The sequence below is a fragment of the Dinoponera quadriceps genome, unplaced genomic scaffold, assembly GCF_001313825.1.
Source record: "Dinoponera quadriceps isolate SergipeBrazil2010 unplaced genomic scaffold, ASM131382v1 scaffold586, whole genome shotgun sequence".
NCBI classification, from domain to species: Eukaryota; Metazoa; Arthropoda; class Insecta; order Hymenoptera; family Formicidae; genus Dinoponera; species Dinoponera quadriceps.
Window position 1 is genome coordinate 3,075,108 of NW_014554764.1, and position 17,268 is coordinate 3,092,375.

The 17,268-nt window shown below is 32.2% G+C and overlaps 1 protein-coding gene across 6 annotated transcripts in view; it reads right to left on the reverse strand.

The window, feature by feature from the left end:
• LOC106741595 (protein-methionine sulfoxide oxidase Mical) overlaps positions 1 to 17,039 on the reverse strand; it is a 46,181-nt gene extending 29,142 nt beyond the window's left edge. For 3 of the 6 annotated variants that reach the window (XM_014613740.1, XM_014613739.1, XM_014613737.1), the window contains exons 1-10: positions 16,642 to 17,036; positions 13,322 to 13,661; positions 9,750 to 10,074; positions 8,674 to 9,032; positions 6,392 to 6,649; positions 5,073 to 5,275; positions 3,924 to 4,057; positions 3,279 to 3,532; positions 3,003 to 3,125; positions 1,237 to 1,422 (exon numbers count right to left, since the gene is read on the reverse strand). In XM_014613740.1, the coding sequence (XP_014469226.1) occupies positions 1,237 to 1,422; positions 3,003 to 3,125; positions 3,279 to 3,532; positions 3,924 to 4,057; positions 5,073 to 5,275; positions 6,392 to 6,649; positions 8,674 to 9,032; positions 9,750 to 10,074; positions 13,322 to 13,609 (2,130 nt within the window). In that variant the 5' untranslated portion in view covers positions 13,610 to 13,661; positions 16,642 to 17,036. Of the gene's footprint in view, positions 1 to 1,236; positions 1,423 to 3,002; positions 3,126 to 3,278; positions 3,533 to 3,923; positions 4,058 to 5,072; positions 5,276 to 6,391; positions 6,650 to 8,673; positions 9,033 to 9,749; positions 10,075 to 13,321; positions 13,662 to 14,212; positions 14,307 to 16,641 lie in introns of those variants that run through there. The other 3 variants (XR_001374194.1, XM_014613738.1, XM_014613741.1) reach the window with 3 other exon arrangements.
• Between the last annotated feature and the right edge of the window lie 229 nt (positions 17,040 to 17,268).

Below are 17,268 nucleotides of genomic sequence, written 5' to 3' on the forward strand. Positions count from 1 at the left end.
AATAAAGTGTTACAGAAACACGCGGTGACATTTTTAAATTATGTTCTAGGTATGTAAGGTTAGTACTTCAAAATTTTCGATAGTTCCGATTAAAATATCAATTTCTTTTTGTGGAGTATAATACATATTAATAAAAAGAATTTCCGCGATTTATACTACGAAAATAGCAATTAAAAATGAGATAAATAAGTTAAGTTATAAATGAGATAATGAGTTAAATTCACATCCAATATTACAACTAGTGTTTCATGATTTCAGATTCATATAGATGAAGATAAGATAAAAATCCGAAAAATTCATCTGAAATGATGATGACTTGGCTTTTATCTAGATAAAAGTAGCGCTAATTATCTAGATAATCTTTTAGATGATTATTGTTTTCATGAGAGACTTTATAAAAATTTATAACAAAAAGTATGCAGATCATAAAATTGCATAACGGTTAAATAATTCGTCAATGTAATTGCCTTAAATTTAAGGGTCTAACTAAAAAAACCAATAATTATTGACTCACTAATCGCAATGTTTTCTGAACGCAGTCATTATTTCAGTTTTCTTCTATAAAGCCCATATCAAACTATTGACTGTGAAGGCCGGTTTGACTGGCGGTTACGACTGTCGACTCTTGAAGGGCCTATCATAATGAAGCGTTATGTAACTAGTCTATTGTAATTGGTCCATTAAGAGTTGGCAATCGTAATCGGCAGTCCGGTCGGCCTTCACAGTCAGTAGTTTGATATGGGCTCAAAGTGGATTGATCAATTGAAACATATGGTCTTTATTCAATAACATACGTTGCACCGTCAATAGAACGCTATCTCAATCTAACATTCGGTTTTTCAACATTCTATATGTAAAGGACGTCTCAGAAAAATTCATAACACTATGTAATATGTCAAATTTTTAAATCTCATGTTCAGGATATCTTCTTTTTTCAGTCCTATTGCCTGTGGCCAGGCATAAAGTGACCTCTCTCACATGTCTGCGCACGCTGATTATACACATATATATGGGACCTACAGTTTAACGCCGGGAAGTAAATGTTTAGATATAAAAGGGACTGTATTTATAATATAGTTGTCAACGAGACATTTAGAAAAAAAAAAAAACTCTCCGAGCTCATTAACTGTAAACATCATGAACATTGTTAACCTTGTTGAATATAGTGCATCTATTTTTTTATCCAATCAATAGCTGTTATAAAACATAAATTGACAGAAGATTTATTTCACTCACCATTGTCATTCCTATCTTTTCTGTACTACGTCTTTTTCGGGAACGTCGACTAGGTATATCGCCTTTTTTATCCACGTAAGGTTGCACATTATCACTTAAATGTCGTGTGGAGCGTCGGCCTTTCGTAATCTTTTGCTCAGACATTAACTGCTTTGGATGCATAACACCATCTTCCGTTTCATGTTCCTGTAAGAAAAACCCTTACATTCAAATGTGCTATTAATTTAACATCTGGAAAGATTCAAATAACTTTTGAGATCAGTGTATACAAATGTTGAAATTATTACTAGTATAGTAGAAAGTTCTTCGTTTTTTGGGGGGGAAAATTCAATCTTTTTTTAAAAGCAAATTAATTTTTGTATAAGCAATTCCTCTTGCATTTGTCATCACTTACGAAATAATTGCACAGCTCTATTTAAGTCGGACATATTGTATATCTTCGGCAGGTGTTAATATGTTCGGTGCCTTTACATTTGACGTCTTGTAACTCTGGTCCAAATTTACATTTTTTTCCCGGCCTAAGATAATTTGAAAGTGCTAATCTTAAGCTTTAAGAAGCACTATAATATTTGGCGACCTTGCCTCATAGCCACATAACCTCAAAAAACAGTAATGAACGTCGTCCGAAAAGGAGCATTTGAGGCATTGTATTTTTTTTCGCTTTTCAGTTAAACAAACACGCTGTTCAGGTTGTTGAAATGATTTATTCCGCTTTGAGTGAGGATGCTTCATAAGATTGATAAAAAGTGGTTCCATAGGTTCCGAGAAGATAATTTCGATCTTACTGATCGAGGACGCAGTGGAATGCCGAAAAAAGTGGAAGACGAAAAATTGGAACAACTATTGAATGAAAATCTTTGTCAGACAAGAACTTGCCAAAGAATTTGATCTAACTCAACTAGTTATTTCCGTACGCTCGAAGAAGTTTGGAAGATTGTTAAAGGTAGGCCGCTGGTGGGTTCCTCGAATGTTTATCCCAGAAAATAAAATGAGACGCTATAACATTGTCCCTGCTGTCACGATTCAAACAAAAAGACTTTCTTCATAAAATTGTGACTGGGTGACTGAAAAATGGATATCGTACGACAAGTCCAAAAGACAAAAATCATGGATTCATTCGGGTGAGCCATCAACCAATATTGTGAAATCGAATATTCACGTTAAAAAAAGTGTTATGTATTTGATGGGATTTTAAAGGCGTTATGAGTTGCTCAAACCCAGTGAAACTGTTACTTCTGAACGTTATCAACAGTAACTCACTTATTTAAGTGACGAAATCGAACATAAAAGATTAGTTACCGGCAGTGGAACCAGGCAGGTGATTCTACTACACGACACGCGCGGTCACACATGGCAAAAGCGACCTTGGAACTTGTTTCTTCTTTAGGCTGGGAAATTCTCTCGCATTTGGCTTATTCTCCAGAAATGGTCTCTATAGATTATCACTTATTCCAGTGTCGCTTAAGCATCATTTGGTGGATTTCCACTTTCAATCTACTGAGGAAGTCAACAAAAAGCATCGATGATTTCCATGAATGAAAAAACCACTATCCTTTAACCGAAGCGGGATTCGCCAGATGCCCGAAAGATTGGCAAAAAAGTGTGGAAAATGATGAGGATTATTTCACAGGTTATTCGTTTTTTTGTGAATAAACTTTAAAATTATGCTAGAAAGGCACCGAACTTATTTATACACCTAAATATAAGCCTTCGATGATCACATTTTTATATTGTATTAAAATAAACCAATCTGTACAATTACTTACCAGTTTTGGATGTTTAATGTATGGAATCTCGCCTCGGAAAGCTTCATATATTTGCGTTAAATAAGAAAACATAGCAAGTTTATCAGGAGTATCATATTGGGCCATTTCTTCTCCTGTCATTATCTGTAATTATTAAAAATTTGATGAATATTCAACTTTCAACCTATTTTTAACTGTCAGAAGCATTCTAAAAATTGTGCGGACCGTTGAACACCCTGTATTCGCAATGTTAAGAGATTTCAGAATGTTAAAAGATTAAAAGCATAACATGCTTACCGGCTTTATATCCAATTCCTTTTCCAGTGTATCAAAGGCAAGTTGATTGTTCTTCACTATGTCTTCTGTATTTAAATTATAAAAATCAATTAGATCTGGACGGTATCGGTGAATAATCGCACAAATTGCCAAACCATCTTTGAAGGAGACACCCATGTCTTCGATATGAATATTGTCGTACAATGCAACTTGTTTTTGCAGCCAGCGAAGTAATATATCTGGATGAATTTGAGTCTGCGTGTCAAGTCTCATATCTGCATAAAAATATTTTATTTTCATATTAAGTTTGAAGAAATATGTTATTTTAAACCAGTGTTCGGCATTTTTTAAAAAGAGCGTGTTTTTGAACAAAATTAAATTGGCGCAAAGCGCCGGCCCGACCGGTGTTGCGGGGGCACCGTTATATTTCTAGTATTATTTTTTTCTTATATAAGAGTATTCACTCACAAATATAAAATATAATTTTTTTTCGCAAAGACATTTATTCCTTGATTAAGCATTTATAGAAAATAATACATATTTTTAATTTCATTCTAGGCTACAATATGCTACAAACTTGCAGGGAGACATTATTGTGTGTTTCCTTGTAAAATCTTTCATAAATCAAAATCAATTAAAAATTCAATATAACATCGTTAAACTCACCACGACGTCTTCGTTTCTTTGGGACATCAATCTCTGGTTGTACTGCGGGTTGTTTGACACTCTCAGGATCATCCGTGTCGAGAAGGCTGCATACTTGTATCGGAGTTACAGCGCGTACATTAAGATTTGGATACCTTTAAAAAAGATAACAAAAATCTAAATTTTATTACTTCTATCCTTTTTCTTCAATCTTTTCATTCACTTCTGTTTTTCTTTTATTTTCCTTAATCTTCCTGCCTGTGCTCGTAAATTCCCTACTATTTTTCTACCAAAACCTCACTTTCATTTAACTATATGCATCGCATAAAATCGTTAAATAGACCAAACTCTAAATTGTTAAATGTAAATTGTAAAAATATAAAATTATAGAATTATGAAATTATAAAATTACAAAATTATAAATTAAACGCAGGATTTCTATTTCAATGGCACCAGACATATATTTTGAAAAAATATGGAAGATTCGGAAAAACGTTCAGATAGAAATTTTAGGATTTGAAAGTGGACATAAACTGATGACCTTAACTTCGTTATATAGCCAATAATTCAAGGTCATCTCAAAATCAACTTCATTTCTTTAAATGAAATTACATAGTTCTTTTGATACAAATTGATTCCTCTGTTCATTCTGCGTATAAAAATACTCAAGTGAGATCATCGAAAAATGGATACTTTTCGAGATATTTTACTTTTCATTTTCATATTTTCCAATATCATAGTCCAATCCAATATCATATGAAATATTTCATAAAGTAAAAATCGGTTTTTTTCTTTCATAGATCGTATTGTACAAAATATAAGAAATAGAAAAAAACTTTCTGAATAAAAAGGAGTGATTCATCTCCTATAAAAGTGCGTACAGGCACATATAGAAAAAGACGTGTCTCTTATTTTGATTTAAATTACAACATATTTCAAATTCATTAAAATTGAAGGGAAACACTTGTATGCCTTTCCTTATCAATCGGTTAAGGTAAAACGCGTGAACGGCTAACTGCCGACGGAGAACGGCGAGAAATGAGATTCCTCCGGTTCTAGACTACTTACTGAACAATTCATTGTTGCGAAAAATATACTTTCATAAAATACAGAGAAATTGATTTTTTGGTTCTCAAAATGATAACTCCTCTTAATCGAATTATAGCTTACCTCGTGTGAGGATCCAGAGTATACGCAGCGTAATCTCTGTTCAAGTTTTCTGGTGTCGTCTGTCCCAACAATCTATAAATTGACTCGCGTTCCGCAATTACTTCTAATGGTGATAACGAAGCACCCCAACTCTTAATCGCCCAGCCTGCATCCAGAGAACTCAGAAATCCTCTTGCACACCCAGAACCGGTTGGCCAAAAGGGCTACAATTTATTTCCGTAAAAAAATTATTTATGTAACTGATTACAAATATTATTACATATATTTTGTTATAATATATTTCGTATATATAAATATAATTTACATAATTTGTATAACCGGATCTGCTATGAATATTATTACGAATATTCAACATCGTGTATTGCGAGACCTTACGAAGAAAAGAAAAAAAGAGATAAATCGTCATGAAACAGCGAACGATTAGTATAGGTAACGCACGTTTTTATTTTATTTTTCAAGGATTCTTTCCGCAACATAACTTAATCACATATGGTTGAATTTGGCGCAACGTAAGATTTAATAAAATTTGAAAATCTTTTCAAAATATTAAAAAAAGTAATGAGAGGTGTTTTGAAAAATATTATAATTTTTTTTTTAATCCAGAAACGCCATTGCAAAGTACATTCGCAGCCATAAAACTTTTGTTTAAACATTTTTTTCATATTTCTTTTCGTTTCAATGATATTCACTTAGAAATGTAAAAACCGTCTTTTATAGGGGGTTGTTTTTCTCCCCTAAAACTGTTTTTTAGCACCAATAAACAATCGTTTCGCCATTAAGGTCTACTAGTTTATAAATATGCAAAGTTTCAGATTTTTTGGAATTTTCGGAGGTTCTTTGTCAGTTCCACAAGTATGTTTGTTTACATGCTACTCCGTATCGAAAGCGTATTGAAACAAGTGATGTGAATCTGCGCATGAAACACAGCTTCTTTTTTAACCCTCGCACCCACTTCCGAACGTCACCTACCTTAACTAACATCTTCCTCAGACGATAAAATAAAATAAAGAATACTGATCAACGAAACACAGCTTCTTTTTTAACCCTCGCACCCACTTCCGAACGTCACCTACCTTAACTAACATCTTCCTCAGACGATAAAATAAAATAAAGAATACTGATCATGTTAAATTCATTGAAAGCCGATAAGTCGGCTTCCCGTCCTCTAGAGGTTAAAATCAAAGAAACAGTGTTAAAATATTATAGTCGTGAAAAAATGATCATTTTCTGTTAACTTTGTACAATTACCGTGAAAAATTAACTTAAATTTTTTGTACATCAGAAATAAATTTTGTAAATAAACATGAGAAATTATTTACCTCAAGAAGACTGTCGCCTACAAGAATCATGAATAGTCGATGGCCATGTCGTTCCAAAACGCGACTTGCATTTTCAGCTGCGTACATTGAAGTGAAATCAAACATGGCTACATCCGGTTGTCCGTAATGATTCACTGCAAATTCCATGTCCACCATTTGATATTCCGTCGAAAATTCAGCTGCTTCTCGCGCATATAGCATAAGCGCCTCTCGATCTACATTCTCTTTGGCGAGTAATTTTGCGGTATCAGCATGATCCTAGAGACAAATACAGATTATATTGTATTAGGTTTTTATGATGTATAATCTAGTGTTAGAAATTAGAATAGGCCAAATTAGTAGGAGCCAAGCACAATTGTTAAGTGCAAATATATTTTTAAGTTTGGGAGGGTTCGACATTGTGATGACGCACGTGCCGTCAGACTTTCAATATACGGGCGGAATCTCCCTTCCACGTCGAATTAATTTTATATCCCAATTCTTTTTCTTTTTTAGTATTTAAAATTCCTTCCCTAAAAATATCTACTATGAAATTAATTAATTAATGCATCTTAATTGATTCCCTTAAATGTTGCGAAAAATATTGCTTCAGCTAGAACCTGGACTTCCTCATTTGTTCGGCGCTTTATCAATTCGGCTTCGATACATAAATAAGTATACATATTTATCCTCCCACAATTAAAAATATATTCGCACTTAACACTTGTGCTTGGCTCTTACTGACTTATTCTACTTTCTAACGCTTGATTGACAAATATAGTATTACCACTTTTCTAATGACGTACAATAAACTAAAAAGGAAAAGGTCTCAGGATTTTGTGTGTGTGTATGTGTGTACCTTGTTTATTACTTTATACATTATAATAAATAATAATACATAATAGTAACTAGATAGTAGTAACACATTTAAATAATATGTATAAAACATGTAATAATAAACAAAATAAATATATTTTCCATATTTAATGCCAATACTGCAGATCTACAGATTATCTACAGATTATGTCGCGTGTACTATAGATTTGTAGTGCGGGTAATGGAATATCAATACGTAGCTGCATTGAATCTAATCATCATCGCTCTTGATTGACATATTCTTCTGAATTTATCAAAAATCTAAAAAAATACTCCAGTCACACAGACAATAATCACTAAGCGCTTATTGAGCTGCTTTCTCTGCCAAACGCAGTCATTCTTTCAACATTCCAAGAAAATAAATTTCGTATTTATATATTTGTTATGTAGGAAAATTTATTTTCCAATTTTTGAATTTTGACATAACTGTACAAAACCGGACAACTAGTCCGGAAAATCGGACTGTCTGGATGAAAATTGGACGAGTGGCAATATTGAACAAATAAAAGAATTAAAGGAAAATTATTTGCATATTTAATATTATACAGCAACGAAAAAATAGAAACAAAACGAAAGCGGCAGAGATTTGAATCTGCGCAATTGATCAAATAGTCAGTCGCTCAAGCCGCTTAAAATATATTTCCCGTGTACTTCTCCGCTTCCTCTGCTCGACACAAGGTTTGAAATTTTACTGTTTAACAAATTGAAAACTATTGAATGTCTGAGTAAACAACAAACTATTATTGCAGACGCAAAATATATTTTTAGATCTCTGACCTACCTACAAAAATAAAAGCAAAATAGATACTTTATACCTCATGTGGTTTTCTTGTAAGTTATATAAGTCTTAAAAATAAAGATACTGTAGTGTCAACACAGGGGATTTACGGAAAAAAAATACTCCAAGTAAGCATATAACACCCCTCAAAAAAACAAAATTCAATTATTTATCATATATAATTGACTACTACTGTAATATATATTTACACTAACACAAATATTCGTGTTTTGCACTGGGAAAGGTATATTAAGACTATATAGAGATAATTATTTTAATTTATAATTTACTCATTAAAAAAAGTTAATATTTCATACTATAAAAATCTATCATTTAATTTGCAATAATCCCCAATAATTTCGTTTCTAGAATTTTATTGCGATCTAATATTAAGTAAACTAGAATTTAAATGTTATAGATCTTGTATTTTTGTGTTTTTGTTGTGCAGTTTTATATGTGTTTTATGTTTTATATAGTTTTTATTATATATACTAAAACATTTAATGTAGCACACAAACACACACCTATCGTTCTTGGAATTATATAATATATATCACATAATATGTAAATTCCTTTCAAAATATAAGAAATGAAATAAATAATTCTTATCCGTCTATAAATATTTTACCTATTTATAGTCTTATATTACCTGCAGAATAACACTTTTGTCGATTAGACTATGTTTTTTCGCAGTCATAACGAAATAATGCGTGTCATCTTTGTAATAGACGATATTTTCCAAGTCGATACCCGTTTCTTGATACAATTCCTTAAAAAATTTTTGATTGAAAATGAAAGCCACACCACTGATCTCTTCCACACGAGCCTCTGCTTCGGTTCGCTTGTTTATGAAATTCGCAGTAATTGCAATAGCAAGTTTTCCTCGAAACTCCTTTCGTTTAAAACCTTCTAATGTGTTTCTTTTGCCATCAGCCCCAATTAAAACATCGAATTCATATTGAGATACAGGATGGTCTATTGGCAAAGTTTTTGCTCTCCAACCAATTTCTGGAAGAAAAAACAACGTCAACAAAATAATAGTGACTAATATTTATATTAAAAATAATAATATATATAATGAACAATAATAATATTAATAACGAATGAATTACATTTATAAAAAAATTATATTTATAAGAAAGTAGTTAGATTTATAGGAAAGATAGTACAGTTCGATCATAGACTTAAGACGGTATTCATAGTCGGGTCTTATATTTAAGATTGTCTTAAATTTATCGATTGTTCGAGTAAAAGAAAAATGGACGGACAATTTTACAAGTGCACCGAATCGATCACAAATGTTATTTTGTGAGTGTATCTTTTTATTTGAACGTACGCAAGACTTCTTGACATACGTTTTCTCGAAAAATTATATTTATAAAGAAAGTTAATGGCCTACATTTAATTTTAGATCAAGAATATAATTCTTGATCACTGGTGTTTCTCAAATTTTTCTGTTAATAACTTTTTATAAATAAAAAGCAACAGTTAAAATCTGTTATTCAAGATCATGACTTTAACAACATCTTTCATGTCTGTTAAAATCGTCGCCTTCATTCTGCATTTTTGTTTGCAAATTATTGAAAAAGTTCGTTTTAAACATATGTTTTATATCATACCGGAAATACACTGTATAATACTTATACGTTATATATATAATGCTTGTACACTACATTTAATTCTATAATATTTTACTATTAATTATTACTAATTATTACTACTTACTACCATCCTTCTGATTGTTCGGTGGCTGAATCAGAGAATCAAAGCTTACACTTTCGTGGAATTCAACGCCGAGGATCAAAGCAACTTTTAATAAGATACATTGTAATTGCCGAATACTAATATGATCAATGGAACCGGCACAAAATTTTCCGAAGAACTTTTTTGCACCTAAGCCTCGTAGATCCTGGATGACGAAAGGCCACAAGTGTAAAACATTGTTTCTGGACATTCGGTCTCTTTTCTCTATAACAACAACTTTGGCACCTAATAATTGTGCCTCTATAGCTGACCGCAAACCACATGGTCCTCCACCGATAATCAAAACCTAAAAGTAAACGAAGAAGAAACATTCATAACATTTTGCGATATCACGTATTTAAAATAGAATTAACTGTCTCACTTGTCACAATGTATTTTACATATAATATAAAATTAAACCTAGCAACAACATGTCATGTATATTTTTCTTTACTGTTAAGTTGAATTAAATTAGATTATACTAGTGATTATGCTAGTGTTGCAGTGTTGCCAGAGTTGGTTTGATTTGTATCAGATTTAGTAGTTTTTTTTTATCACATTTCGTACATTAATGTATGAAATATCTGTAATGCATGAAATTTGTGCTAATAATGTTAGAATTGGTATACAAGGTGTGGACAAAAAGTCCGTGAATTGAATTTTTGTCTGCTGACGTGGCAACACCGTAGGTTTCTATAGTGGCGTGGTGTGTAGTAAGAAGTCTAACGGACGTTCAATACAAGTTTGATCACTAATAAGTGCGCATGCAGTTTTTGTGCCAATAATTGTGAAAGTAGTTTTTTTAGTATCGTCAAAATGGAGCGTGATATTTTGACAGAGAATCAATATCAAATTTCTTGCGAAATTTGGAAAAAATGGGCCAGAAATTCATGAAATGTTACGGTGTATGCGGATATGAAGCGTAGGACAGTGTTTAAATGGGTGAACCACGTAGCAAAAGAAGAAAGAAAAACGCGCAAAAGTCGTCGAAAATCAAGACCATGCTTATTGTTTTTTTTTGACATTCGCGGAATGGTGCACCATAAAATTGCTCCAGGAGAGACAGTGATTGCTACATTTTATGTGCAAGTTCTAAAACGTTTACGTGACCATGTACGGTGTGTGCGATCTGAATTGTGGACGGAAAACAACTGAATCCTGCTTCACGACAATACGTTCATTGTGCGTGAATTTATCGCCAAAAACAATATTATTATTATGGATCACTCATCCTATTCGCTCGATTTAGCGCCTTGACTTTTCTTTTATTCCCTAAAGTAAAAAATGATTATGTGGGGTGAATATTTTAGGGATATGGAAAACAAGACGCGAAACGACGAAGCTTCTGAAGAACCTATCAAAGAATGACATGCAACATTGCTTTGAACAGTGGAAGAAGCGTTGGGCAAAGTGTATTCTGTCAGAGAAAGAATATTTTGAGGGTGACCCCGTTCCTATACAATTGAAAATAAATTTATGGTGAATTAAGTGCACGAACTTTTTGCCCACACCTCGTATTTGAGACTTTTTGCTTCACCTAAAGTTGTTATGGCTCTTACATACAAGAACATGATAGTGCTTAGCGCGTGATAAAAGGCGAAACAATGGATAATTTCACGGAGTAGCCAATGAACGTCTCGCATTCTACAGATACATAAGTTCTACCGTTTATAATATCTTTTATTACGCAGCAAGCATTGTCCTGTGTATAGAGGCCATCACAGTCCATTCGACACTGCACATTGGAAGTGTTCAAAACTTCGAAGTGTTAAATGAAGTAATATGATTAGTTTATTTGTCGTTCTAAAACCCTTACTTATGGACTTCACAAATAAGTCTTTCATTTTTAAAGTATTATTATATATTTCAGTTTTATCTCAAATTACACGAGATTGTTATATATTTGTTTCTAAATATCATTATGTTTCTTAAAATCTGTTATTTATATATACACATATTATACAACGTTTTTTATCGTTTCTTCCACGTATTTTGCATTTTTTATAACTGCTAATGTCGAATAGGGGGTGTCACGATTGCCCTGGTTACAGATGTCCCAATCACAAGTGACTTGCAATTGTTTCAATGTCTTTAGCGCAATATACCAATCACACGCTCCTGTGCACCGGGAATGTGATCATTCGTCAAATAAATTTATGTATATACAGGGTGTTCCATGTTAACTGACCATCCCTGTTAACTTAACAGAAAATGGTCAGATAAAAAAAATATTCTGTACAAAAGTTGTTGGGCTTGGAAGGGGACATCCGATGGTGAACTTTATGTAGATGTCATTATTCAAGGCCAACTTTAATTTAATTTTTTTTTTATGGAATGACCTACTTTTGACGCCAGAAATTGATAGATGAGGACATTTTACGTTAAAAACATGGGGTAACATGTGGGATCCAATTGATCCCACATGTTACTCCATATTTTAATGAAAGGGTCTTACAAAGGCCACAATGTTTTTTTTGTGTCAAAATAATAACTCGTAAACTACAGGTAAGATCGTTTCTGATCCAGCTATCTAAGGCAAGACCAGGAGATGACTCAGCCAGTCAAGGCAATGCCTGGACACGATCCAGCCAATGAAGGCAGGAGCGGGGAATGACTCAGCTAGTAAAGGTAAGGTCTGGGCATTAACCAGTCAATAAAGACAAGATCCGGGCTTGTATTTAATCACTTCAGATGTTCGAAAACTCGACCTCTCACTTGTATGCACATGCCGATGCCAAAAATCGTCTAAAATTTTTCGGAGGACATCTGTCTTAATATTTCTCCGATCCGGTCTTTCATATTCTCTAAAGTTGTGGGCTCCTCGGAATAAACTTGACCTTCCATGTAACCCCAAAGATAAAAATCTAGAGGCGTCAAGTCTGGCGATCTTGCAGGCTATGCAGGCTTGAACATATTCTTCAACAAGGACATCGCTGTGTCGAACCTCCTCTGTTTGATTTCTGGGCTGAGCTTGTGTAAAATCCATCGATTTAGTTTCTGAATTTTTCCCAGCTTATGTAAGCGAACAGAAATTGACGGATTATTCCTAATTGTAACGCAAGCTCATCTTGAGTTTAAGCAGGATTTTCACTCAATAACTGCTCAAGCTCCTCGCCTTCAAATTTTTTTCGGCGCACCAGGCACGTTCTTCATCAACAAGAAAGAAATCACCACTTCGAAACTTTTGATATCACTTTTTATAAGTTTTATATGTTACAGCGTCTTCTTCCAAAGCTGAGTAAATCATATTTGCAGCCTTGATAGCATTTTCTTTTAATTGGAAAGTAAAAGGAATGTGAAAGTGTCTGATATGCTGCTCGTCGGTGTCGGTGTTCGAAAATAGTTTTGTTGAAAACTATTATCTCGTCAATTTCGCTAAGTTATACAGCGCGTTTTAAATCTTAAAGTTTGCGTTTCAAAACTTACCAAATGGTGGGGAGATATTTGAATTTAAAGCGAAGTTATAATGGTTTAAAGATAAAAATACCGAATTGATTTACGCATCTAATATAGGATAGGTAGGAAACAAATAGAAAAAATAAAAAATAACTTACCCTCGTATTTGGACATGCTTTGCCGCGACAGTAACATTTATGACTAGCCCGCTGGTCAAACTTCTTCCACAAAGCTTGTGCCTTCCACGATCGTAGTTTTGTCTTTAATTTCGGATAAAACTGATTAATAATGTTCGGTCGGATCTTCAATAATTCACATAAATGTCTATAATAACCCAGAATAGATTTCAACGTAGAAGCATTGCAAAACTGGTCGAATACTTCGCTGGCTAACGCCACTTCCGGTGAATTGACTGTCTGCTTTCTACTCATTTGCTGTTGATCCATCACTCTAAATCTTTGTTTCTGACTTCGTAAAGATACGTCAGTTCTTCATTACCTGCAATTAAACATTTCTGTGCAGTCTATTTATTTCATCTTGAATATAACACATCGTCATGTTACAAGAAATATTATTAGACGTATAGTTTACATATGAGTGCTCATAGAGAGAGTCGCTGAGAGAGAGAGAGAGAGAGAGAGTGAGATGGGGGAGAAAGGAGGGGTGAGAGAAGGGAAAGAAAAAGAAAGACAGAGGGAAGAGTCTCTTCCTTCTTTAATATTGCATTATTAAGTCGAAAATTTCAGGACTATTTTTTTTTGCAAAAAGCTTATTGAAACATTAATTATTAAATAAAATTAATCTACATAACACTCCTTCTCCTCCGGATATTACGTGAATGAATTGTATGTAACAATTATTATTACTTATTCCTTTTCTATCAGTTTAACACCTATCTATCTATTTATCAGTTTAACACCTATCTGCACACGTGCGGATGTACGAAACATACCGGTTTCCAATAATATTTAAAGCAGCTTGGATATTCATACATTTAAATTATTTAAACAATTTTAGGCAGAAATTTTAATGAGCATCACACTACTTACGTCTTTTATTTAGTTCAGCTTTTTAATACTTTGCACAGAACGTGCGCTACTTTTGATGGAAACTAACAACATGAGTGTGCGTCTATAAATACTACAGTCGAGATGTTAGTGAATCAACAGTCGGGATGCAATACGAAGGAACTAGAGCGACCGAACCAAATTTACAGATATCGTGGGCGTCGATGAAACAGTTGCTCGTAATACTACGCACACAGTTATATAGTGTGTTCACTGCAGTAGTCGGTAGGATTTTTGGACTACTCACAAGTTAAAAATAAGTATTTTAAAATAAAACTATCTGTTTCATAAAAGTTATGATGTATAATAAAAAAGAATTAAAAACTGTTTTCTTCAGTCAAAATGTCAAGTCACTTGAGACTTAAATAAAGCAATATGATATTGCAGATAAAGTGAAAGGATAGGTCCCAATAGCAGGACGGTTGAAAATGTGTTGATGATATTAAAAATCTAAAATTATAAAACAAAATTATCATCAAAATTATATATTGGGATAAAAAAATATTTTGTTTTCTGAACTGAGAAACAATTTTAGTAGTGTTACAGAATGTAAGCCAGAGCCATAATAGCAATTATTTTTAATTATCTATAAATTCAAATATTAATGACTTATTTTAACGTTGAATGAGGTAAATAGAAAATGTCCTACAAACATAATTTCAATTTGCAAAAATTAGACCTAGTTACAAACATTCAAATACAAAAATACATAATTTTTTTAAATGTTCTCTTCTATTAAAAAGTTACTTATGTAGTTGGTGATAGATTATTATATAAAAAATTAATACCGAGCTTTATTAATACAGAATACTAATAAAAAAAATATCAATCAATAACATATATATATATATATATATATATTTAGACTAAATATATATTTAGACTTAATATATATTTAGACTAAATATTCATATAGATTTTGTATAAAGAATGTGAAATAAAATGTGATAAAGAGAGCATATGATCTTTGAGTATCTCTTCAGTTAATCAGAAACTTTCATTATTACATATATACTATCAATGCAAAGTGAAGGTGTTAATAATTAGAGAAATTGTTAAACAAATATACTTATAATGTGATATGCGGAACTTAGTTACGATGATGAAACTATCTTGTCACTAGAAGATTCAAATCAGTTGAATGCTAGAATGAGATTAAATTAAAAAAAAAAAAAAAGTTTAATAAAAATATAAATGGAACATTACTATATAGATAATATAATTAATTCCTTACTAACTACTGCGAATTTTGCAAAATGACACATGACTTCTGCTCAGTTTCACCCATTCAATCTGCATACCGAGGGAACCGAGATTAGTTTGGAACACTATAATCATTCATTTTAGATAGCATCATACTTGCTGCAGCTAATAGATAATTTAGAATAATTTGTTTAATTCCTGTTTTGTTTTTTTTTTCAATATTTGATCTATTTGGTTAGACTTAGACAATAAGACATTAAAAAAAATTGTAATTCATTAATGAACTTTGCTTGCTTGCAACTTGGTAACTCTTACAAACCGGAATGACATTTATATAATATTTTCTACTTAAATTAACCTCAGAAAGATGTTCTTTTAACTTATACATCATGTAATGAAATATATCATGTAATACAAAAATTTAATCACACATCAATCTAATGTAGTCTAATTTCCATCAAAATCTACAATTTGATCTATTTCAATGTGAAACAAATTTATTATGCTTCTATTGGAAGCAGAATAGTAGCGAAGAAGATTGATATTTCAGTAGAGACGACTTAATATTTACTTGTAAAGTATAAAGAAACGAAATGTGACGTAAAAAATCTCCAGAGAATTAGAATAGTCACTGTACCTTAAATTAAAATGAATTGGATATTGAAATGTTTTTATTGAATTATGAATTAAATGTATCTCAAATAATTAATCATTATATATTAACAATTATTTAAACATATGTAATATTTTGGCAAAATATAATAAAAAATAAAAAAATAATAATAAAATAGTAGTACTTGTAATGCTGAAAAACTTAAAAAAAAGTGAGTCACATAATCTTAAAAATTTTTTTCCATTAAAATAATTAATTAACATTTTATCACGAATGATGAAAAATGTTTATTTTCCATTATGACTAGCCATTATGGCTAACCAACAGTAACTTTCATAAATAAAGAATAATGGAAGTTGACATTACCTAAAATTCAATCTATTTTTGCCATTCCCATTGACTGAAATTTTGTGTTCATTCGCTATTATTCCGATGAAGTTTATAGATCGAAACGGAAGAGAAATGAGTACAATTCAGTCATATTTCCATAGACTTAAACCTAGTTCTACATCGCATTAAATGCGAATTAAAGCTTCGGTAAAAACTAAACCAAGAAATATTACACATGCATTATGTATATGCTATGCATACGTACATGTGCAAACCACGCTACGCCGTATACAGTCAGGAACCAATACACATCGTTTGGATACGCTCTACCAGCGTTACTGCAATATACTTTCGTATAATTTCCTCCAGTTCTTACAGCTCACACTAATATCACGAAACACATGATAAGGAAACAAGATGGGCGTAGGACACTGGACTTTGATTATAACACTCGTACAATGAAGAAACACAAGTCGATGAAATTCTACTATCCACATAAGTAATCCTAGCAAACCTTATTCGACTGATTGCAGTAAGACTTGCTATAATGATAAGCATTTACCATTAACAATTCGTCTCAACTAACCTATTTCACCTAGTTCGACTGTACAACACATACTAAAATACGTAGAGTCGCAGTCAGTACTACGTTAACAGTGACGACATCTATTGGTACTTTCGATTTGCTGACTCAGCCCAACTCAGTAAAGCGTTCTGATAATCTTTGAAGTATTACAATCTATAGTTCATGTTAAACCGAATCTACAATAAGAATTTAAGACGTAAGAGATTGACCAATTACAGTTGATTATTTTCATCACATTCAACTGTGATTGGTCAATTTCTTAAAACCTAAAACAACTATGAGTTCGAAAATAAATATAAAATTTTT